This window comes from Sesamum indicum, linkage group LG6 (assembly GCF_026168435.1).
Source record: "Sesamum indicum cultivar Baizhima isolate 11 linkage group LG6, ASM2616843v1, whole genome shotgun sequence".
Lineage (NCBI taxonomy): Eukaryota > Viridiplantae > Streptophyta > Magnoliopsida > Lamiales > Pedaliaceae > Sesamum > Sesamum indicum.
This window is the reverse complement of record NC_142662.1, coordinates 22,987,807-23,009,269: the sequence shown is the minus strand read 5'-3', so window position 1 is coordinate 23,009,269 and position 21,463 is coordinate 22,987,807. Positions and strand designations below refer to the sequence as shown.

The window sequence follows — 21,463 nt, the reverse complement described above, 5'->3', positions numbered from 1 at the left end:
TGAGAGAAGGGAAAAAACCAACCAAGAGAATCTTTTGAAACAAGAGGAACAAAGAAAGTCAAGCAGTTGAGTCATATTGGTTCTCTTAATACCATTACTTTTTCACTTGCAAGTTCAGGAGGTTCAAGAAATGGAGATAAGAGAATTGGTTCTTGGTGTGAGGCTTTTTATATTTCTAATGATCTTTATAAGGCATGGCCAAGTTTCTGCCATGGAAATGGGGCTTTCGAGTGATTTGACGTCGTCCCCAGCCACCGCAATGTACATGTTAGGAGACTCGTCTGTTGATTGTGGAGACAACACTCCGTTCTATAGTCTCTTACACCGGAACCTGTCTCTCTTTCCATGCAATGGCTCTGATGCAACTCTTCTTCCTCAGCTTCTTGGTACTCTCTCTCTCTCCTCCCCTCACGCACACACACATGTATAGTAGTATAAACGTCTCAAGACATGTGGGAAGATGGGATTTCTTGATCAATTCTTTAATCCCTTAGATTCAAGTCTATTTTCTTGATGATCTAAGTTTCGGTTGAGTTTCATTTTACTATTATTTGACAAATTAGGTTTGTGGGATTGTGATACTGCAAAACATGCTGAAAGGGCATGTTTTAACTGACTGTTGCTAATCTTTCAAAGCACGCATAGTATTAGTTTTATCATCTTCAGGTTTAACATAAACTAGTAAATCTTTACATATTGATCCATGTCTTGATGTAACAACAACGACCTACTAGACCATTTCGCTTGACAAGCTCAAGATTGAAGAGAATATGAGTGAGTATATTAGGCAAAATCAAAAGTTGTAAATGTTTGAGACTACAGACTAAAATAACATGAATCTTCATATACAACTAACTACAAATGTAGTCTGCTGTAACTCAGATTCTTGAAAATGTTCATTGATGCAGCAAAGAAGATGGGCTTGCCGAATGCCATACCATTCTACAGCCAAAATGGCTCGATTCATGGTATACTAGGAGGAGTGAACTTTGGATCAGCAGAAGCTACAATTCTATACCCTGGCAGCCGAAGCTACCAATCCCTCAACCAGCAACTACGTCAAGCGTTTGACATCATTCAGCTATTGCAGCTTCAGCTTGGAGAAGAAACTGTGGACAATTTCGTCAAATCCTCTGTTTTCTACCTCTCGTTTGGGAAAGAGGATTTCATCGACTACTTCCTTGACAACTCATCTGGGACAGGTTTCAAGGACAGCAGCCAAAACTTCACTCAAATTTTAGTTAACCAGATGACGAATGCGGTGAGAAATCTTTATGCCACTAATGTGAGAAAGATTGTGTGTGCTGGTGTTCTGCCTTTGGGATTTGCACCCCATGTACTACTGAAGTGTGAACGTTCATCAAAGAGTTTAAGAAAAGCTTGCTCGGATCAGATTAACTCGCTCGTGTTGGAGTACAATAGGAGGCTGGAGGAGAATGTTGTTGTCATTAGTGAAGAATTGCCCGAAGCCCAGGTAATCTTCTGTGATGTTTATCAAGCCATGATGGAGTTCATGGGCAACCCTAAGGCCTATGGTATGTAAGATTAGTTTTACTCTTGAATCTTGATCCTTATTTTTGTCTTGATCACTCAGTTTAGTGTTCTTGCTGATACACTTTGAGAATGCAAGTGACAGATTATATATATATATATATAGTCTTTTTTTTCCATCTCTTACGGATGCTTTTGCAGGAATTAAGGATGTAAAGAACGCCTGCTGTGGGCTAGGTAGGTATGGTGCGGCGCGCGGTTGTATCTCGACAGAAATGGCCTGCCAAGACGCTTCAACGCACGTCTGGTGGGACTTATACAACCCCACCCCTGCCGTTAACTCCCTGTTGGCTGATTCAGCCTGGTCTGGGAAACCTTTGTCTTCCATTTGCCGTCCCATGAACGTGCAAGAACTTCTCTCCTCCTCAGTATAATAACCTCTCTGTCTCACTCTCTCACTCACACATCCATGTCCTAAAAAGAGCAATGGATGAACTGCATTGTGTTCATTCAGATTTAGCTGATATCTGATAGATCAGCCATGTTGTCATAAACTTAGAATGTTTGTCAAGTTTTAGGTGGAAATGGGGTGGGAAGAAAATTCTGATTTCACCGGCACGTATTATGCCACATTCTTGAATATCATCGTCGAACTGCACACAATGGCACCATCAAGTACACATTCAACAGCTCATAACCTATTCAGATACTATTCAAGTGGACAGCATGAAATTTTCTCGTTGTGTCATATGAAACTTTTACTTTTTTCAACGTAATTTTCTACCACAGACGGCGAAAATAAGGCGATTATTTTCATGAATTCTTCAGAAGAGAATCATAATAAAAGTACAAATTGAAATACATAAATGAAGGTCAAGATAGTGTCCAAAATAGCTGGGGAGAGAGAGAGAGAGACATAGAACATCTAGCTACAACATATAATTAAGAATGATGAAATCAAGATAAAATCAATGAGTATGAACTGAAGAAATGGTTGGTCTGCTTAGAAGACATACGTGAAGCAAAGAGCTGCTAATCCAATGAGAAAATGGGGCTTCAAGCCTAAGTTGCTTGAACTTGGATTGTCCCCACTCCCAGTCGCAGGAGATGGGCTTGCTGCTGCTGATATGCCTGTAATCGTGTATAATAAATTCATAAGCCAGACCAGACCCACGATTTCAATGTTCATCTTTTCTTTTTTTGGTGTGGTGTGGGGTGGGGTGGGTAAGGGGGAATAAGAATGTACCATCTGATGGGGCTTCACTTGGTGCAGGAACTCCAACTGGAATACCAATAGCTACACGGTATAAAAAAAAATAGATAAAATTAATCATTACTTAGAACTTTTTGATAATTGAAAACAAATGGGGACATCCACATAATTCATTTTTTATTCAAATAAAATAAGTTATTAGTATATATATATTTTTTTATAGAAACGGTGATTACATATTACAACAATATCAATAAATTAACAAATACATCGATTTGGTCAATAAATTCACGTTAAGTGAAACAAATACCCTTTATAATAAATTCAAATTAAGTGAAATACTCATAAACTCCAATTTATTCATAAGATTTCAACCTTAACCATTAGAGTGCGACATCATTTCTGAGGGTAAATATCAATTTTTATTCAACTTTTTTATGTTAATATCAATGAATCTAGTGACTTTTGAATAAAGGATTGAGTTATTTGTTAGATGAAAACAAACATCAAGAGTGGTAGATGTAATTTTTCCAAACTATATAAAATTTACGTGTAGTTACAATAAATCTGATGAGAAGGGAGTGCAATTATCCCAATTTGTAATTATGAGAGTGTTGCAATCAGCCTTAATAATTTTGATAAGAAAAGGTAGTTTGGTAGTGTTATAGAGTAATAAATTAAATAATTCAGTCCGCAGGGAACAGGGCACGTGGTCCGTTGGCCCGCAAAATTAATGCAAGAGGTGTGAATTAAATAAAGAGATTTAAATTTTGAAATTGAATACTCAAAATTTTATATGTAAAAATAATGAAAACCGAGGGTCCAAACAATTTCAAAAAATTTTGAATATTCATCAAGTTAATATGATGATTCATTTGAAATTTGAAAAAAGAAAAAGGGCCAAATCATTGGTGTAATTATGGGCCAAATCATATAAAATATTGGGTTAATTATACTTAACCTTGTCTAAATATGTGAAATTGTAGTTTTCTTTAAAAAAAATTTAGAATTACACTTACGTCTCTTTTAAAAATTTATTGTTTATACCTGACCTCATTTCGTCCAAATTTGGATGAAAAATAACAATGCTAGTAAAATAAATTAAATAAATTTTTAATTTTATCCTTCATTTGATATTCCTATATAATAATTTTGTACTTATAAAGAATAAAATATATAATAATAATTTTATATTTATAAAAAAATAATATAATGATCTTAATCTCACTTTATATATATTATATTTATTTTTTTATAAATACAAAAATTCACATAAAAATGTTACAAAATAAAAAATTTATGTAATTATTTTTATTAATGTCAATATTTTTTATTCAAATCAAAACAGAAGGGAGTAAGACATAAATTGAGAATTTTTTGAAGGTTGTAAGTGTAATTTTATTTTTATTTTTTTTTTTAGAAAATGAGCAATTTTGTAGTTTCGGATGGAGTCTAAGTAAAATTAACTCTAAAATATTTTATATAATTAATGAAACTCATCCCTAATTGCTAATTAACTAACATATTATTGAGGAACAAGAAAATATCCACAAAATCTAAATGGAAATTATAGAAACAAGAAAATATATATTTTCCTAAAATAAAGACAAAAATGAGAAGAATTGCAGGTACCTGCACACAAGCTAACTGGAGGAGTGGCGACATTGCAGGCTGCGGGCAGCTTAAGAGCCCTATTCAAATCAATGGAGATCCCAACCTGACCGGGCTGCCCAAGCAGCTCACACAAGCATACTGGCTGTGTGTTCACCAAGTTATCCAGCTCCGGGCAGCACCCCGGGTCCGGCTTCGTCAGGTTGCTGCCCGCCTCCACAAAGCTCAGGCAATCAGACACGTTGATTAGGTATGTGAAGCAGTCCGGCGCTGGCCCTGCAGCCCCCGGCCCCGGAGACACCGGCAGCATTGGTGCCGGAGCCGGTGACTGCGCGGATATGGACGGAAGCGCCGCCGCGAATATGGCGGCGAGGATGAGCGGGTAGGCTGCGGTGTTGGTGGTGGTGGTTTTGGCCTTTGCCATGACTTTCCCTCTTTCTTACTTTTTCTCTCAGTTCTTAAATTTGTATCATCTTTTATACAAGAAGGGAGGCCAATCAGGCAGCATACACAAGTTCTCAAAAATATATTTATTTAAAATTCACAATTAATTACATTTAGATCCTCATTAAAAATATAAAATTATATTTTTCTTAAGAAATATTTAAAAGTATATTTATATCCCAAAAAAGTTCACTGTTTGCATAAATTTTTAATTTTATCCCTATTTAATATTCTCATATAATAAGTTTTTTTACTTATAAATGACAAAACATAATAATGTTAACCTCATTCCGTATATATATAACATTTATCCACATAAGTAAAAAAATATACATAAAAATATTTTATGAGGGGTACAATTGAAATTATATGTAACTTATTTTGCCTAATCAACATTTTCAGTCCAAATTTTAAAGAAAATGGGTCAAACATAAACAGTGAATTTTCGAGGAAGTTGTAATTATAATATCAAAATATTTTCATGAAAAAATATAATTTCGCATTTTAGAGAGAATTTAAGTATAATAAATACTAAAACGTATTATAATTTTATTTTTTTATAAAAAAAATAATAGTTGGGTGTATAAATATGTATGTAGAAACAGGTAGCATTGAGGAAAAAGGCATGTAACTGACTTTATATGCCACTGCCACCCACCACCAAACTCTGTTTAATTTGCTGTGCCTAAATTTGATGCCAATTTCCTTCTTTCACACATCCTTTCTTTTCTTTTTCCCCATACATTTGAATCATACAAGATGACAATATTTCCAGGCTCGTGTGATGCCGTTCATGTGGCCACAATCCATAATTGAATTGTGCATAATAATGTCATCGCATCTTGATCTGACGACTCAGTTCATGTTAGTAATGATCATGCCCACTTTATATATTTCTCGGGACGTAATCAAAATGTTATGGTAAGAAATTGAATACAAAATTTAATGAGCAATATATTTTAATCCAAAAATTTGAAAAAAAAAAAGAAAAGAAAAGAAATGGGGATACAAAATTAGTAGGTGGGAATTGATGGGAATGGGAAGGTGCAAATGCAGGAAGTGTGCATTTATTGATGGGTAGATGGAAAGGAGGGTGACTGTGAGTTAAGCCAACGTCAAACCTCCAACTTTAATGTCACTTACCCAAATTTCACATGTCCACATGACACATTGTCCTTTTTTTCATTTTTATTTTATTATTTTTTAAAAAAAGAATAAACTATATTGATACTCCTTGAAATTAGGTCAAATATATTAATATTTTATATTTTCTGTAAAATTATAGTTACACGTTCTGAGATTATAATTGTAATTGCGACTACATCCCCTATTTAAATGCAAAACTCACACAAACACCTCATGAAAAATATTACACTAACACCCCTTAGGGGGTGTAGTTGTATCTTGTATTACAAAGGAGTGTTTGTAAAATTTGTCGTAACCTCAGGAATTGTTAATATAATTTACCAAAAAAAATACATTAAAAACTGGATATGAAAAATAAATAGTATAAGAAATAGGCAAAATATGCACTTTCAGTCCTGTAATTTACTTACTTTATACATTTAGCCATTTTTTGAAAAACTTAATCTTGAACGTCTCATATTTGATCTATTTTTCTTTTTGGCAAATGTAGTCATATATTAATAATTTAGGTGCTAAGATCTATAATTACAAGAACTAAAATTTTTAAAAAAATAATTAAATATGAGATATTCGTAGCTAAATTTATCAATATATATATATATATATTTGAGCACATAATTTTATTTTATTTTTTTTATATGAATCGAGTATAAAAATATTAAAAAGTGTAAATGATATACATGTGCAATGAGACTTATGTCTGTGTTGATATCTGTGATATGGTATGAATAATGTTTACCATATTCTGACTTTATTAATTGAGTTCGGTGACACCATTCAACTGTACCTCAAAGAAAGAGAAATGATGATATAAGTGGACGCGGATTAACAATTTCACCAGCTATTTAAATTTGACATAATTATAAATATCGTTTTATTATTTAAAAAATTATTAATACTTTCTTAATTTTAACAGCCAACTAACTCAATTCGTTAGTTCCCATTTGATTTTCGTTCATCTTTAATGAACTGATCAAAATGTCCTTATGAACTACGCATTATGATTTAATTTATTTTTTTATAGACAACTTCCCTAATTTTTAATATTTCTTTTTTTTAAAAAAAAAAGATATTCTCCATACCCCTATTTCATATTTCATCGAAAAATTTAAAATAATTTTAATAATGTACAGTTTGCATCCTAACCTTTAAACATTTGTGAGTTTAATCACCTATACGAATTGAAATTTGTTACTAGAAAATTCTTATTTTGATTAAATAAAATAAAGACACGTACTAAATTATTGTCCTCAAAATTAAATGATATGTAAGTTTAAATTATTTTATGGTTATAATTTTATGTACATGAGATAATAAATGTTAATATTTTTAGTAATTCCTCAAATCACAATGATAATGCACGTAATTTATGTACATTACATTGTTTTTAGTTCACTCTACATAATAAATGAGAGAGACGATGATGATATCAAAATTAAATAGCATATGACAATACTTCAACGAAAATAATCTCCCTAATTTTTTTATCAAAATAAAGATACGATGATGAAGTGTAAAATTTCAAGTAGTTTATATAGTTAAAATTTATATATTCTTTAAGTTAAAATAATTTCCCTAATTTATATATTTTATTACAACTTCTAAGCTTATTGACCTAGACGGTCCCCTCCGGGACAACTTGATGGTTCGCAAACAAGATTTTCCTATGAAAGTTCTAGTAGTCGAACTTCAAATGTGTGTTTTTATTGAATGTCTGAGTGTAATAAAATAAAATAATAATAATAATAATTTATTGACTTAGATGTGGCTCGGTAAGTGCAATAATGGATTTTTGATGAGAATGGACCATTAGTAATAATAATAATAAATAATAACCAACGAGCTTTGAATTTTTCTCTCATCATTAAAAATTTGAAGGAAAAGTGATTTGAAAAGTTTATTATTAGACTGATAAAGCCTAATTCAATTGGTAAAGTTGATGTCCCTTAATCAAGAGATCATGAGTTCGAGTTTCATTAACGTATAGATTTAGTCTATTTTAATAATAATTTATTAGTCTATTGTAATACTATTATTGGTTAATTATTCATATTTGATACTGATAATTAACGTATAAATATTGATGGTTGAGTGTTGAAATTTGTGATTTAGTTGTAACTATTTTTATTCAAAAAATAAAAGGTTTATTACTATCTCAGTTACTAAATTAGTGTAGAGGTATGGTAAATGTAGACATACACGTATTTGTTGAATATCCCGAAACGTAAGAGCAAATCATTAGTAAAATATGAACCCTTAATTTTTTTTTAAATTTATGATTCATCTATTAAGATTAATTGATTAGATCTAATGGCTTTAATATAATCAATATAGATCCAATGGTTATTAAAATAAAAAATAATATATACTAAATAAGGGTATAAAGGTAATTTTATAAAAAGGTTAACGCCGTTATTTATGTTTAACGGAGAGGGGCAATTAAACTAGACTTAAGAAAATACATGGTGGGTTTTAGCCTAATTTTAAAGCAAAAGAGAATTTTTAGCCGACTTTTTAAAATACATGAGATTTTATGCATTTTTAACCTAATTCCGAGAAATATGGTCTAAGAGTCTAAAGTAGTATAGCATGCTTAGAGTTTTGGTGCATCCATACAATCATGACTCGTTCACTTTCTATACCGGATTGAAGTAGTATAGATCCATGAGTGATAAAATTTAAAATAAGTATTTGATGTGGTTTGTGATTCGATCGATGCTCTATTACATGAGGTATAGTCCGCTCTGATTTCGTATAGGCCTCATTATTTGATTTTGAAAATGCATTCCGCTAGGAAGAAAAAAGGTTTTGGAACTTATAAGCCTCTAAAGATTCTCGTTTGCAACCAATATGAAATGTTTACTTACATCATCAATCTCCTGACGACAAATTTAGGACGGACACATAACTGTGTTTCCATTAACGACGTTAAATAATGTGACTTGTGACTCAGTTTGCGCTTCAATGCACAAATTCAAAACAAGACTGGGCCTTGTGCATGAATCACGGGTTGCGCCGAAATCAGGTAGACGAAAAATTGGGGCTTATTAAATGTGATAACCGGGCCAATCATCAGATTCATCACCCCCTTAGGGTATGATTGATATGTTCCTTATCTTGATGGATGTTGATGTGCTCCACACCTGGTATTTATTATCCTCCCTATAGTCCAGCTTCTACTTATATCTTATGTTGTATTTGGATTGATCTCTTACGTTGTATTTGAAATTTATCATAAATTCTTTGAATTTGCATGTGTACTTCTAAATTCAAAGAATTTCAATTCCTATCTTTCTATATTTGAATTATATTTTGTTGAATTATATTTTGTTGAACATCCATCGATCTCAAATTTTCTTAATATGAAGTCATTTGAAATCTCTTTCCCAAATCCTCACCTCAAATTCAAATCTATTAATCGAAATATGACCTTCACCGGTCGAGGTGATTAATAAGATCAGTCATCTTTTGAGGTAAGAGTAGTCTCAGCAGACACTCACAAGCATCAGTAGGTTAACTGCTATTAGTACACTGTTCTTGCTAACAACACAACCCATGAAAACCACAATGCTTTTCTTACTTAGGAATGTAGCAAAAAGAGGCTCTCTTAACTTGAAATTGCAAAAAAGAAATGCAAATCAACATTCAGCATGTAGACAACAATATTGATCCATCTCAAAATTTCATCAGATGAGAACAGAGCAATCAAAACTCAGCCACTTGTGTGCGGTCAAAATAGCGGCCTGTAGGTCCTCCCTCAGGCAGCAGAGCCAACACGACAGACCCTTGAGCTCCCTCTTCCGCCATCATCGTGCCAGTACGCCAATTGATATCCGTGTTCACATATCCGGGGTGCACACAATTTATACACATGTTGGGATACTTCTTCGCCAGAAGTCTAGTATACGCATTGAGTGTGGCCTTCGATATGCTGTAAGGCGGTAGCATCATTTGCCATCCATTCACTTCTAGCGCATCCTGTTGCAAATCATGCAGAAATTTCTGCAGTATCCTGTCAATTTTATCTTCTGTCAGAGTCTCCACATCCCCAAGTTCTTTCCTTATTTGCTCGTTAGGGACACGCTGCACAAGAACAAGCAAAAGCTCAGTTCCAAATACGTCCAATACCATTAACAAAGTGATCGACAAATTGTGCACTAACAAACTACAACTACGGTCATGTTCATCTTACACGTAATTCGCCTCTCAGGGAAGAAACGTTAACGACCCTCGCTCCTGAGGTGGAGCGTTGCAGCAACGGAAGAAGTGCTTCGGTTAAGTTCTTGAGTCCATAGTAATTGGTATCTAAGCAATCTTTTGCCGTGTCATACGTTATTTTCACAACATCTTGAATCAAGTTCACTGCCTTGCCTGCTAGCTACAGTTTGGAGGCGAAAGTAAGATAGAAAACTAATTATCATTCAGGTTTTTAAGCCGAAGTGATTTACTGCTATATGATCTTAATTACCCATATTTCAGGGTCGATATTTTTAGCCCTTAAGGCATCTCCATCAACTTCTACTCCGGTAACTCCAGCATTGTTTACCTGCAGGAATTAATCAACCACTCAATTTGTTTACGAGATAATTGGCGTCTCTGCGCACTGAAGTTTTACTAATAAGATGTTTCAGAGCTTATAAGATATTAGATCTTACTATAAAAATAAGTTCATCAAGTGTTTGAACAAAACAAGATTATGAAACTTATAAGATGTTACTAGTGACAAATTTGTAATTAATTTGAAAAAATTTTGTTAAGATCTTAGAAATAAGTTGGCAACTCCCTTAAGCTCATAACATCTTATTTTTAGAACTTATAAGATCTTTTCTTAACAAATTTACCAAACGCTTTGTAGAATCTTATAAGCTCTCAAGCATACGTTATAAAAAGCTTATAAGCTCACCCGACCACCGTCTGAGTCAAGAACTGAGTAGTCTGATCCATAATGCATTAGTCTCTAAAGAACTTTAGACAAAACTTATTTAATCAGTCAAAAGCATAAACTACAAATAAGCTATATGCATTGTGACAAGTTGGTTTGTTGAAGTAGCAATTAACATTGGTTTAAATCACTGCTCCTTACCAAAATATCAAGTCTTCCAAACTGTATTCCGATGAAGTTTACGAGGGACTGTATGCTTTTTGCATCCCGGACATCAAGCTGATGGAATACCACATTCGACGTCGGACCTGATTCATGCAGCAATCTCGTGGCTTCCATTCCCCTCTTCTCGTCTCTGGCTGTCAAGATCACCGTGACGCCCGCTTTGGCCAGTTGCCGGACGGTCTCTAGACCGATCCCCTTGTTCCCTCCGGTAACCACCGCATACCTTGTTGTTGGTGGCTGAACTGCGTGGGGTTCCATGTTGTTGGGAGGAGTTGTTATATGGGTGCTGATGTTTAGGAATAGGATATCATGAGATGATGTGATTGATGTTAGTTTTGATAATGGTGCTTATTTGTGGGTTTTTGTCAGAGTGATTCCCTGACTTTGCGAAATTCCATATCACGAATCAGATCTTGGCCGAATAAATAGCTCCCACTAATCTTGAAACAGGAAAATTCTTACTCGGACTTGGGTTCGGCCAACCAATCTATCACTTTTTTTAAATTGTACATCAATTACATGACAAGTGTATTATCATGTGATTGATTTAGGTCTGGCTGAACCGAGTTTGGACAAGAATTTTTTCCCTTCAAACAGATATAAAAATTTCTTAGAAAAGATTTTGAGTCGATTTTTTTCCTGCTTTAAGGACATCCATGCTATGCACGAATAAACATCAGCTAAATGGAAAACTTGTAATATTCTCTGCTACCTAATTTCTACATGCAATCTTACGATATGGGCTGATTGTTCGTCCATCTACTGCCGGGGTTCGTCGTAGCAATGTGTTCGTTTGGGAACTCCGTAATTCGACGTAATGCCTCTGGATACAAGTGAAGATCATATGGTCAGTCATGTTTTCAGGTATAGTAGCCCAAGCAGACACTCGCAAGAATCAACAGGTTAACTGCTGCTAGTGCACTGTGTTAGAATAGATTATCAGAAAACCAAGCTACGAAAAAACAAGCTATTTTGTAATCTATTTAAGCATTTCACACTGTTCATGCTAAAAACACATGCTACGAAAACCCCCAATGCTTTTATTACTTAGGATTGTAGCAAAAAGAGTCTTCTCTTAACTTGGAATTACAACAAAGAAATGCAACCACCATGTAGACAACACCGATCCATTTCAAAAGTTCAGATGAGAACAGAGCAATCAAAACTCAGCCACTTGTGTCCGGTCAAAATAGCAGCCTGTAGGTCCTCCCTCAGGCAACAGAGCCAACATGACAGACCCTTCAGCTCCCTCTTCCACCGTCATCGTTCCCGTATGCCAATTGATATCTGTGTTCACGTATCCGGGGTGCACACAATTAATACACATGTTGGGATACTTCTTTGCAAGAACTCTGGTATATGCATTAAGTGTGGCCTTCGAGATGCTGTAAGCTGGAAGCATCTTTTGCCATCCGTTCGCTTCAATTGCATCGTGCTGCAAATCATGCAAAAACTTTTGCAGTATTCTGTCGATTTTATCTTCCGTCAGAGTGTCTATGTCCCCAAGTTCTTGCCTTATCTGCTCGTTGGGGATACGCTACACAAGAACAAGCAGAAACTCAGTTCTAAAATTGTCCAATGCCATCAGTAAAGTGATCGATACATTGTGCACTAATAAACTACACTGATGATATGCATACACGTAATTCGCTCCTTAGGGAAGAAACATTCACAATTCTGGCTCCTAAGGTGGAGCGCTGTAGCAACGGAAGAAGTGCTTCGGTTACGTTCTTGACTCCATAGTAATTGGTATCTATGCATTCTTTTGCCGTTTCATAGGTTGTTTTCATGACATCTTGAATCAAGTTCACTGCCTTGCCTGCTAGCTGCACTTTGGAGGAGAAAGTAAGCATCAAACAGGTTTTTTTTTTTGTTTAACAAGGGTGCTGAACTGAAGTGATTTACTGCTATATCTTACCCATGTTGCAGGCTCAATATTTTTAGCCCTTAGGCCATCTTCATCAACTTCTACCCCAGAAGCTCCAGCATTGTTTACCTGCAGGAATCAATCAATCAACCCTCAATATTCCACTAGGTAAAGCTTTACTAAGTCAAGAATCGATTAGTTTGATTCATTCTGCATTATTCTTTAATTTTAACATAATTTACAGACAATTCTCAGAAGAAGTTTCTGTTGCTATGGTGGGATAAACTTATAGTTTCATGCTGCTCTGGATCTTACCAAAATGTCGAGTCTCTCGAAGTGTGCTGTGATGAAGTCTGCGAGGGACTGTATGCTTTCGGCATCCCGAACATCAAGCTGATGGAACACCACATTGGACAGACCTGATTGGTGCAGCAATCTGGTGGCTTCCGTTCCCCTCTCCTGGTTTCTGGCTGTCAAGACCACGGTGGCGCCCGCCTTGGCAAGCTGCCGGACTGTCTCAAGGCCGATCCCCTTGTTGGCTCCGGTGACCACTGCATACCTAAGAATACATCATAACTACATTATTACACCTGAGTTTGAATTCAGATTAATGATTGTGTGTGTAGTTTACCTACCTTGTTGGTGCGTTGAGTTCCATGTTCGCAGTTGTTGGTACATGGATATTCTTGGGAAGAAATCTTGGCCGTGGATTGAGTGATGTTAGGGCTTGAAGCCACCCCATTTACAAACAGTTCCCACTTCCCAGTCAAATCTTGATGTTTTAGTCCTTGTGGGCATTTGATTCCTTAATGTAATTATTTGTTCAATTTATTAAAATAACTTTGTAAAGAATCTTCATCTTTGTGCTTAACTGTGGTGTTTCTCTCCATTTCTTCTTTAATAATGATTTAAAGGGGTCCGTTGCTAGGTTTACCTTTAAACAAATAATTAAAATAACCCCCAAAAAAACAATTGATTTTGTCTGGCTTTACTTCTGAATATTTTGTTTTGTATTTTGGAGATAGAGAAAAGAAAAATAGAGATAAATAAGTATGTATTGCAGATAATATGTTCGTATTTGTTTTTATAGGTAATTTAAAATATTTTAAAATAAGTATTTGATATTGTCTTTTTTTAAGATAAAAATCACTATTTATTATCAATTCATATCTTATTTTAATTGAATTATGAGCTTTATGTCAACAAGTGAAAGTTTAAGAATGGCAATGTAAAGAAATCACAAAATTTTCTTGATTCTCTAAATTACAAATTCCCTCAAGGGGCAGTGAAATAATAGAAAGAAGAAGTATGAAATTTATACCAATAAATGCAACACATTTATGTATTTCGGCCTAATTTCAAGATGTGTTAATATATTTTGCCCTACTTTTTTGGTAATTTTTTTTTGGGGGTAAATCCAATGTAGGCATAATTATATAGTAGTAGACATATCACATGAGCAGCAAAGAAGGGGACCTACAGATCACTGATCTTTCATCAGCAATCACAAGGTGGGTTGGGGTTAGTTATCATACAATCACAGCCGTTAGATTAAAATTGACGGTCTGATGGCTAGCGTCCACAAAGGTCACTGGGAATACATGGGACACCCACTAACTCACACTCTTTCCGCACCGTCGCCGGTACCTCCCAAACGCCGTCGTCTGACTCCTCCCTCCCTTTCGATCGGATCATGCAGAAACCCTAGAAAAATCCAATTTCATCTAATTCCACGATCACTCTGAACGAGTTATGTTTTCCCTCTGATCACAGGTGTCTCTCTGTCTCATGCATTTTATGTACAATCATACATATATACGTTATAACCTACACGTCTCTTTTGCCCCCTTGAATATTATTACTCTGGTCATGAGCTGACTGTGTGTGAAGATTTTGAAGTGCATGGGAAGGTTTCTATTGACTGGTGATATAGTAATCTACTGCTGACGATATATGAAAATTTTTCACGTTAGACTGAAGAATTTGCCAAGGTGCATATGAATTATGCTGTGGTTTTTAAGTTAAGAACTAAGTTCTCAAGAATATATTCCTTGGTGGAGGTATATTGGTGGTGTTTTGGGAGTTCTGAAGTAAAATTAGGGGTACAGAGTAACCCAAGCCTCCTAAAGTTGGCTAGATGCTGGGGTAGCTTCCGAGTATTTGTCTCTGTTGTTTTAATGAATTTTTAGGGAACAGTGCTTATGCATATTTATTTGCGCTCGATCACATATAGTCTTGATGTGTGTCAACAGTTGAATTCATGTGGATTAGAGTTCTATGAACCTGTCAAAAGACGTCCACGCATACTCGTGCTAATGTTCAGGTGATTAGAGTTTGTGATGGTGATATAGAGTGGTTGTGGTATGGATGTAGAATTGATTGATCTGGAAGAGGGCAACATGGGGCTATGTGGGGGCATCACAGATGACGGAGATGATGATTCTAATGATGGTGGAGAAATGAATGCTTATGGCCACTCTTTGGCTCAGGATGAGGAAAGGATTGTTCATGAACCGCATGTCGGGATGGAATTTGATTCTGAAGATTCAGCAAAAATGTTCTATGAAGATTATGCTAGAGGTCTAGGGTTTGGCATCCGTATTGGGCACTTTAATAGATCAAAGCCAGCCGGCAAAGCAACCTCCCGGGAGTTTTTGTGTTCTGGAGATGGGTTGAAAAAAAGACCTGGTGAAAGATGCAGGGCCATGCTTAAAATTGAGTTAAGGGGTGAAAACAAGTGGATAGTAACAAAACTTGGAAAGGAGCACACTCATCCGGTCTTAAGTCATGGTGAAGTGCATTACCTCAACCCAAGGAGACATTTTACTGCCAAAATGAACAGTGTAGTGGAGTCTCACCAAGGTGTCAACATAGTGCCTACTGGTGTGATGTATGCATCTATGGATGGAAACCATGTCCCTCCAGAAATGAACCATGTAGGGAAGAGTATGTCTCTTCCAGAATCAAATCATACATTTAAGAACACTGGCTCGTTAAGCTATATGACGAGACATCCTAGGCGAAGAACATTAGCTAGGGATGCCCAGGATCTCCTCGATTACTTTAAGAAAATGCAGGCTGAGAACCCAGGATTTTACTATGCCATACAACTTGATGAAGAGAACCGCATGGCTAATGCATTCTGGGCAGATGCCAGATCAAGGGCAGCTTACAGTCATTTCGGTGATGCCGTCATTATGGACACGATTTACAGAAGAAATGAGTACACAGTACCATTTGCTCCATTCACAGGGGTGAATCATCACGGTCAGAAAATTATGTTTGGTTGTGCTCTACTTCTAGATGAATCAGAAGCTACATATGTGTGGCTTTTTCAGACGTTTCTAACTGCCATGAATGACCGTCCCCCTGTATCCCTGACCACGGATAAGGACAGAGCCATACAGGTTGCAGTTAGTAAGGTGTTTCCAGAAGCCCGGCATTGTATAAACAAGTGGCATATGTTAAGAGAAGGGCAAGAAAGAATGGCCCAAGTCTGTCTTGCTCATCCTAATTTTCAGGTGGATCTGTATAATTGCATCAACATGACTCAGACTGTTGAGGAATTTGAATCATTTTGGGCGTCTCTCCTTGAAAAATATGATCTGAAGAGAAATGATTGGCTTCAGTCAATATATGATGCTCGCAGGCAATGGGTGCCTGCTTATTTTCGGGATTCTTTCTTTGCTATTTTTCCCTGTCTGGGATTTGAGAGCTCATTTTTTGATGGCTATGTAAATCAACAAACTACTTTGCCATTGTTCTTTAGGGAATATGAAAGAGCTTTAGAGAACTCATTTGAGAGGGAAATAGAAGCTGATTCTGATACAATATGCACCACCCCTGTGCTGAGGACACCTTCCCCAATGGAAAAACAGACAGCAAACTTGTATACAAAGAGAATGTTCTCAAAATTCCAAGAGGAGTTAGTTGAGACATTTGTATACACTGCAAACAGAATTGATGGTGATGTAGCTAGCAGCATATACAGGGTTGCAAAATTTGAAGATGACAATAAAGCCTATATTGTATCAGTCAACAATGCAGAAATGAAAGCAAATTGTAGCTGTCAGATGTTTGAGTATTCTGGCATCCTATGTAGACATGTATTGACAGTTTTTACCGTAACAAATGTACTTACATTGCCATGGCATTACATCTTAAAGAGGTGGACCATAAATGCTAAAAGTGTGATTGCATCTGAAGAACACAGTGAGCCACAGAGTCATGAGTCACTGATTACAAGATATAACAATTTATGCAAGGAAGCTATGAAATTGGCTGAGGAAGGGGCTATAGCATCAGAGACATACAGTGTGGTACTTGCTAGTCTCAGAGAAGGAGGGAAGAAGGTTTCCGATATTAAGAGAAGTATAGCAAAAGTCCCACCATCAAGCTCACAAGTTAGTGGAGTTGGTTATGATGATATAAGAACATCCACAGCAACTCCAGAAATGACCCCATTACTATGGCCACGGCAAGATGAAATACTACGACGTTTTAATCTTAATGATGCCAGTGTTACTAGTCATCCCATTTCTGATTTAAATGCCCCAACCATGGCCCCAGTTTCTGTTAATCATGATGATGGTCACTCTGATAGAACGGTAAACTATAAATCTAGACTTACTGTTCAGATAAATGAAATATCCTTTGCAGAAGAAGATGCTAAGCTTTCGTTATATGTCATTCTGCCACAGGTGGTTCTTCCTTGTCTGAAGTCAATGACTTGGGTAATGGAGAATAAAAACTCGACCACAGCAAGTAGGCTAGCTGTAATTAACCTGAAGGTTTGTGCCCCCAGCATCATTGATCTCTTGCTCCAAACCAGTTAATATACTGAATGGTTCATTTCTTGTACAGAAACAATTTATGCTGCAGTATTTGATTTTTTGAGAGATCTATCTTATTTAGTGCCTTTCTTAGTCGGGTTCATAAATTTCCTTTTTTAGTTGGTTCTGTTGATTGCCTTTTCTTATAACTGAGTTCAGGTGTGGACAAGCTATTTGAAAGAATTATTCCTGATGATACCTAAGGACCAAAGTCTTTTAAAAATTGTCATTTAATCTTGATCTTTTGAGTAAATACTGGGCCTATTGTAATCGCAAACTTAAAGTTTAAAATTAAATTAATGATTCAAATTTATTTTTCTTTTGCTCCTTCACAGTTACAAGATTACAGCAGAACTCATGTGGGAGAGTCAGAGGTAAAGTTTTCGCTATCGAGGCTCACATTAGAGCCCATGTTGAGGTCCATGGCATACATCAGCGAACAGCTTTCTACCCCTGCCAATAAAGTCGCAGTCATCAATTTGAAGGTTTGTGATTTTCAAATTAATTCTTGGTTTGATGTAGTAACGTCACCTTTCCTTGTATTACATGATGCTTGTATGTTAAGTGGACTGAATGGCCAAAGAGGACTTCTGCATCTTGCTGCATATATACTCAACACAGTTAAGTGGAACTTAATAAGTTCAAATGCCAATTTTGTGTTGTAGTCTACCATATTCTGGTTTAGATCATCTCTGTAGCAGCGCGCATTAATTCTTATCATCTTTACATGTGTATTTGAGTATTGCTCGATTTCCTTAGAGAAATTTGTCAATCTATGACCACTGGGATGAGGTACTTGACAGAAGTTAATATTGTCCAACAATGATAAAAGCATATGACTGTTTAACCATCATTTTCCTGCTGGTAACTTGATATCGTATTGGAAAATACTTCTTTTCCTGTATTTCAATGCAATAGCCATTCTACTGGATATAGACTGCTTTATCTTCAGCTTCAAGACTCAGAGACAACCTCAGGAGAATCAGAAGTGAAATTTCAGGTGTCCAGGGATACTTTAGGTGCCATGTTGAGATCAATGGCATACATTCGTGAGCAACTCTCTAATGCAGTAAGTATTCCTTGCATTCTGCCACTACATTCCGTTTTTGTAAAAACTCACAGTTAACACATCTTTATGATTTGAGGTTTATATGATATCTTTCATCTTCCTTGAGACAATACACAGTACCCTATGATGCTAGTTCTATTTTCTGCTCCACAAAAGAAGATAGTAGGCGACATCCTCTATATGTTTGACTCATAAATATTCTTGTATCAAGCAGTAATTATGACATTACTGCTCTCAAGAATTGCACATTCATGAGACAGCCACACAAACTGGAATTTTCTATAGTCCATAGATATTTATTCTTGTTCTTGTTTTTGTTTTTCAGTGATCTTAAGTGTTTCCATTTCTTCGGGTTACTCATCATTTTCCTCGGAAATGAATCATTGCATTTATTGTGCTTAGCATGTAGATATTCTATCCTATCGAGTATCTCCTTAGGTATTACGGGGTGTGAATGGCAGATACTTGAATAGCAGATTATAAGGCATGTGAAGTATATTCATTAAAAGATATAACATGTATAAATGTAAAATTGATCTCGTTGATGATTATTAGCAAAGTAATTCTTGTGGTACAAATGGGACCTCCAACAGCATGCAATATCATGCTATACACAATTCTTTATTCATCTACTCTCTTCATTATTTGGCACCAACTCTGGAGTTTATGTTCTTTCTGCTTCATATTCTTTTATTATTGCCAATTGTTATTGAAATTTGTTACACTAACAAAAAATTATTTGTCCTTCACTAGCCATTTAGAATCATTCCTTGATTTTTTATTTATTTATTTATTTTTTTTTTTTTGAGATGTGCTCCTTGAATAGGAAAGGACTTCAAACATAAATACTTTGTCTATTCATAATCGGTGTCTGTATTACCTTAGACTTCTTCTGCCGCACTTCTTCAATTTCTTACATTGTGTAAGCTGGGATAGCTTGCCAAATGGAAGTTAATAACAGCCTATTATAAAAGATGATTAACTTGTTGAGCATAGCTTGTTCTTAGATTCTTGGGTCTGACGCTAGCTGGAAAATCTGATTCGTGTTGAGTAGCTGCTGTGCTACGCTATTCAGTTGTTTCAAAATGCATGCTTTCTTTTTCAAATTTTTCTTGTTTGTACTTCCTCGAGAAGATGCATGATTGATCAACTTTCCTTATTTCCACTTATAATCCAAGTACGTAGATTTACTCGCATCATCCATAGTTTTTGCCAACTACATTTGATCAATTATTATTACGTTTTTGCCATCCGAAGGATGATGGTTTTCTAATATGGATGTCCTTTTTTTCATCGCAGATCAACACGAAACAAGATAATACAGCTAAAAGGCAGCGAAAGTAGAGCCCACCTTCTTCCGACTTTCATACCAAGGTGAAGTGCATATTGGAGTTGACTTACTGACTGAACTTTCTCCAACGAGTTTGCAATTCTCTTAAGTCCTCCGTGCATCTCTAAACAGGCTGTAGTTGTTCCTTGGTCCTGCTACAGAATCTAATTGCAAGTTTGTAAATGTACATACCAGTAGGTCTTACTAGGCATGAGTTCACTCTGGCATTGCCGATGATCAAGATTGCATGGGTTTCCAGATGGAATGTTGTATGTGTTTAGTCGGCTTTGTAGAAATTAGTAGTAAAACAACAGTATCTTGTTGATGCTGCTATACAGTGTGCGTGCGCGATTATTTTCATGGAAATGTGCATAGTGTTTGGATCCAATTCTTAGTGTTTTGTGGCGATAGAGAGAAAAATAAATAAGTATATGTTAAAAATAGTATGCATGTTTGGATTTGTTTTTTGAAATAATTTAAAGTAAGTATTGCATATTTAATGTTGTGTTTTGAGAGATAAAATTATTGTTCATTGTCAAATCATGTTTTTTTTAATATATATTTATGTACATGTGCGCGTACATATAAATATATGTATTTATGCTAAAAATAGTTAAAAACACCCAAATAAAATATTTCTGTATAATGACAAATATGGGGTATATTTTAACATATTCCAAACAATATCTGAAAATGAAAACAAACATAATGGTCATATTTTCAATGTTTATTTCCTAACGTAATGTCTTTGGAAAGAAGAAATTTGGCAGGGTTAATCCAGTCGGCTAATATTCGATTCTGGTCGTGATAAACACAAAGTGCATCCTCCTTCATCCCACACTAGCTATCTTCTTGGGCCAATCTCGTCTTGTGGTAACAAAGGGTGCAATTTCTCGCCTGAAAAAGTTGTCCGTGTGATTTAACAAACGCGATGTAGAAAAGAGGACATCTCCTGTTGTTTTTGCTATATCTGGCCAAAATTTGAGCGTCCGAGAGCAAGACCTCTTGCAATGAATTAAGCATCCAATTCTATCTAGCTTTAGAACAGAAGGTCCAAGCATATAGTCGGCAATAACAGTCGACAATTAATGATAAATCTGGTTCAACTAATTAAATTAAAAAGAATTATTAAAAATACTAAAATGTATAAATCATCTCACTTTACCACAATATAGATCCCATTGTTCAAAAAATTTACTCCTTAACGATTTCGTATATCCCTCATTTGTACATTCTATTATCACAATATCAAAATCTTCAAAGCATAATAACTGGCAGATGCGCGCTCTTCACTCAGCTTTGCAACTTCAAGTCTTTTAACCAAAACACATCAATCCACAATATTGTTACTCT

The 21,463-nt window shown here is 35.5% G+C and overlaps 5 protein-coding genes across 5 annotated transcripts; 2 read left to right on the top strand and 3 right to left on the bottom strand.

The window, feature by feature from the left end:
- The first annotated feature begins 98 nt into the window (after positions 1 to 98).
- Positions 99 to 2,178, top strand: LOC105163750 (GDSL esterase/lipase At1g71250). Its single transcript, XM_011082200.3, has 3 exons — positions 99 to 386; positions 909 to 1,535; positions 1,693 to 2,178. Exons 1-3 carry the CDS (start codon positions 131 to 133, stop codon positions 1,923 to 1,925), a joined length of 1,116 nt encoding a protein of 371 aa, XP_011080502.1. The 5' UTR covers positions 99 to 130; the 3' UTR covers positions 1,926 to 2,178.
- Positions 2,179 to 2,290: 112 nt separating this feature from the next.
- On the bottom strand, positions 2,291 to 4,793 carry LOC105163751 (non-specific lipid transfer protein GPI-anchored 12-like). Its single transcript, XM_088881177.1, has 3 exons — positions 4,337 to 4,793; positions 2,738 to 2,788; positions 2,291 to 2,622 (listed from the first exon to the last, which is right to left on the bottom strand). The coding sequence occupies exons 1-3, from the start codon at positions 4,737 to 4,739 to the stop codon at positions 2,495 to 2,497; spliced, it is 582 nt and encodes a 193-aa protein (XP_088737303.1). The 5' UTR covers positions 4,740 to 4,793; the 3' UTR covers positions 2,291 to 2,494.
- A 4,553-nt stretch (positions 4,794 to 9,346) lies between these two features.
- LOC105163752 (short-chain dehydrogenase/reductase 1) lies at positions 9,347 to 11,821 on the bottom strand. The gene is made up of 4 exons (XM_011082202.3): positions 10,989 to 11,821; positions 10,374 to 10,451; positions 10,098 to 10,283; positions 9,347 to 9,988 (listed from the first exon to the last, which is right to left on the bottom strand). The coding sequence occupies exons 1-4, from the start codon at positions 11,268 to 11,270 to the stop codon at positions 9,611 to 9,613; spliced, it is 924 nt and encodes a 307-aa protein (XP_011080504.1). The 5' UTR covers positions 11,271 to 11,821; the 3' UTR covers positions 9,347 to 9,610.
- Positions 11,822 to 12,029: 208 nt separating this feature from the next.
- On the bottom strand, positions 12,030 to 13,687 carry LOC105163753 (short-chain dehydrogenase/reductase 1). The gene is made up of 5 exons (XM_011082203.3): positions 13,515 to 13,687; positions 13,195 to 13,438; positions 12,931 to 13,008; positions 12,653 to 12,838; positions 12,030 to 12,549 (listed from the first exon to the last, which is right to left on the bottom strand). Exons 1-5 carry the CDS (start codon positions 13,619 to 13,621, stop codon positions 12,172 to 12,174), a joined length of 993 nt encoding a protein of 330 aa, XP_011080505.1. The 5' UTR covers positions 13,622 to 13,687; the 3' UTR covers positions 12,030 to 12,171.
- A 660-nt stretch (positions 13,688 to 14,347) lies between these two features.
- On the top strand, positions 14,348 to 20,570 carry LOC105163754 (protein FAR1-RELATED SEQUENCE 3). The gene is made up of 6 exons (XM_088881881.1): positions 14,348 to 14,652; positions 15,132 to 17,486; positions 17,580 to 17,669; positions 18,047 to 18,196; positions 18,664 to 18,780; positions 20,080 to 20,570. The coding sequence occupies exons 2-6, from the start codon at positions 15,243 to 15,245 to the stop codon at positions 20,122 to 20,124; spliced, it is 2,646 nt and encodes an 881-aa protein (XP_088738007.1). The 5' UTR covers positions 14,348 to 14,652; positions 15,132 to 15,242; the 3' UTR covers positions 20,125 to 20,570.
- The last annotated feature ends 893 nt before the right edge of the window (positions 20,571 to 21,463 follow it).

Bases quoted from the DNA above. Each gene is read 5' to 3' on its own strand.
- LOC105163750 (XM_011082200.3), top strand. From the start codon at position 131: ATGGAGATAAGAGAATTGGTTCTTGGTGTGAGGCTTTTTATATTTCTA. The intron at 387-908 runs GTACTCTCTCTC...TCATTGATGCAG, and splicing joins TCTTCTTCCTCAGCTTCTTG to CAAAGAAGATGGGCTTGCCG. The intron at 1,536-1,692 runs GTATGTAAGATT...ATGCTTTTGCAG, and splicing joins GGGCAACCCTAAGGCCTATG to GAATTAAGGATGTAAAGAAC.
- LOC105163751 (XM_088881177.1), bottom strand. From the start codon at position 4,739: ATGGCAAAGGCCAAAACCACCACCACCAACACCGCAGCCTACCCGCTC. The intron at 2,789-4,336 runs GTACCTGCAATT...TATACCGTGTAG, and splicing joins TCCAGTTAGCTTGTGTGCAG to CTATTGGTATTCCAGTTGGA. The intron at 2,623-2,737 runs GTACATTCTTAT...ACACGATTACAG, and splicing joins AAGTGAAGCCCCATCAGATG to GCATATCAGCAGCAGCAAGC.
- LOC105163752 (XM_011082202.3), bottom strand. From the start codon at position 11,270: ATGGAACCCCACGCAGTTCAGCCACCAACAACAAGGTATGCGGTGGTT. The intron at 10,452-10,988 runs GTAAGGAGCAGT...TAATTCCTGCAG, and splicing joins TTGGAAGACTTGATATTTTG to GTAAACAATGCTGGAGTTAC. The intron at 9,989-10,097 runs GTAAGATGAACA...GTTCTTGTGCAG, and splicing joins CCCTGAGAGGCGAATTACGT to CGTGTCCCTAACGAGCAAAT.
- LOC105163753 (XM_011082203.3), bottom strand. From the start codon at position 13,621: ATGGGGTGGCTTCAAGCCCTAACATCACTCAATCCACGGCCAAGATTT. The intron at 13,439-13,514 runs GTAGGTAAACTA...ATGTATTCTTAG, and splicing joins GAACTCAACGCACCAACAAG to GTATGCAGTGGTCACCGGAG. The intron at 13,009-13,194 runs GTAAGATCCAGA...TGATTCCTGCAG, and splicing joins TCGAGAGACTCGACATTTTG to GTAAACAATGCTGGAGCTTC.
- LOC105163754 (XM_088881881.1), top strand. From the start codon at position 15,243: ATGGATGTAGAATTGATTGATCTGGAAGAGGGCAACATGGGGCTATGT. The intron at 17,487-17,579 runs GTAAACTATAAA...ATTCTGCCACAG, and splicing joins ATGGTCACTCTGATAGAACG to GTGGTTCTTCCTTGTCTGAA. The intron at 18,197-18,663 runs GTTTGTGATTTT...CTTTATCTTCAG, and splicing joins TCGCAGTCATCAATTTGAAG to CTTCAAGACTCAGAGACAAC.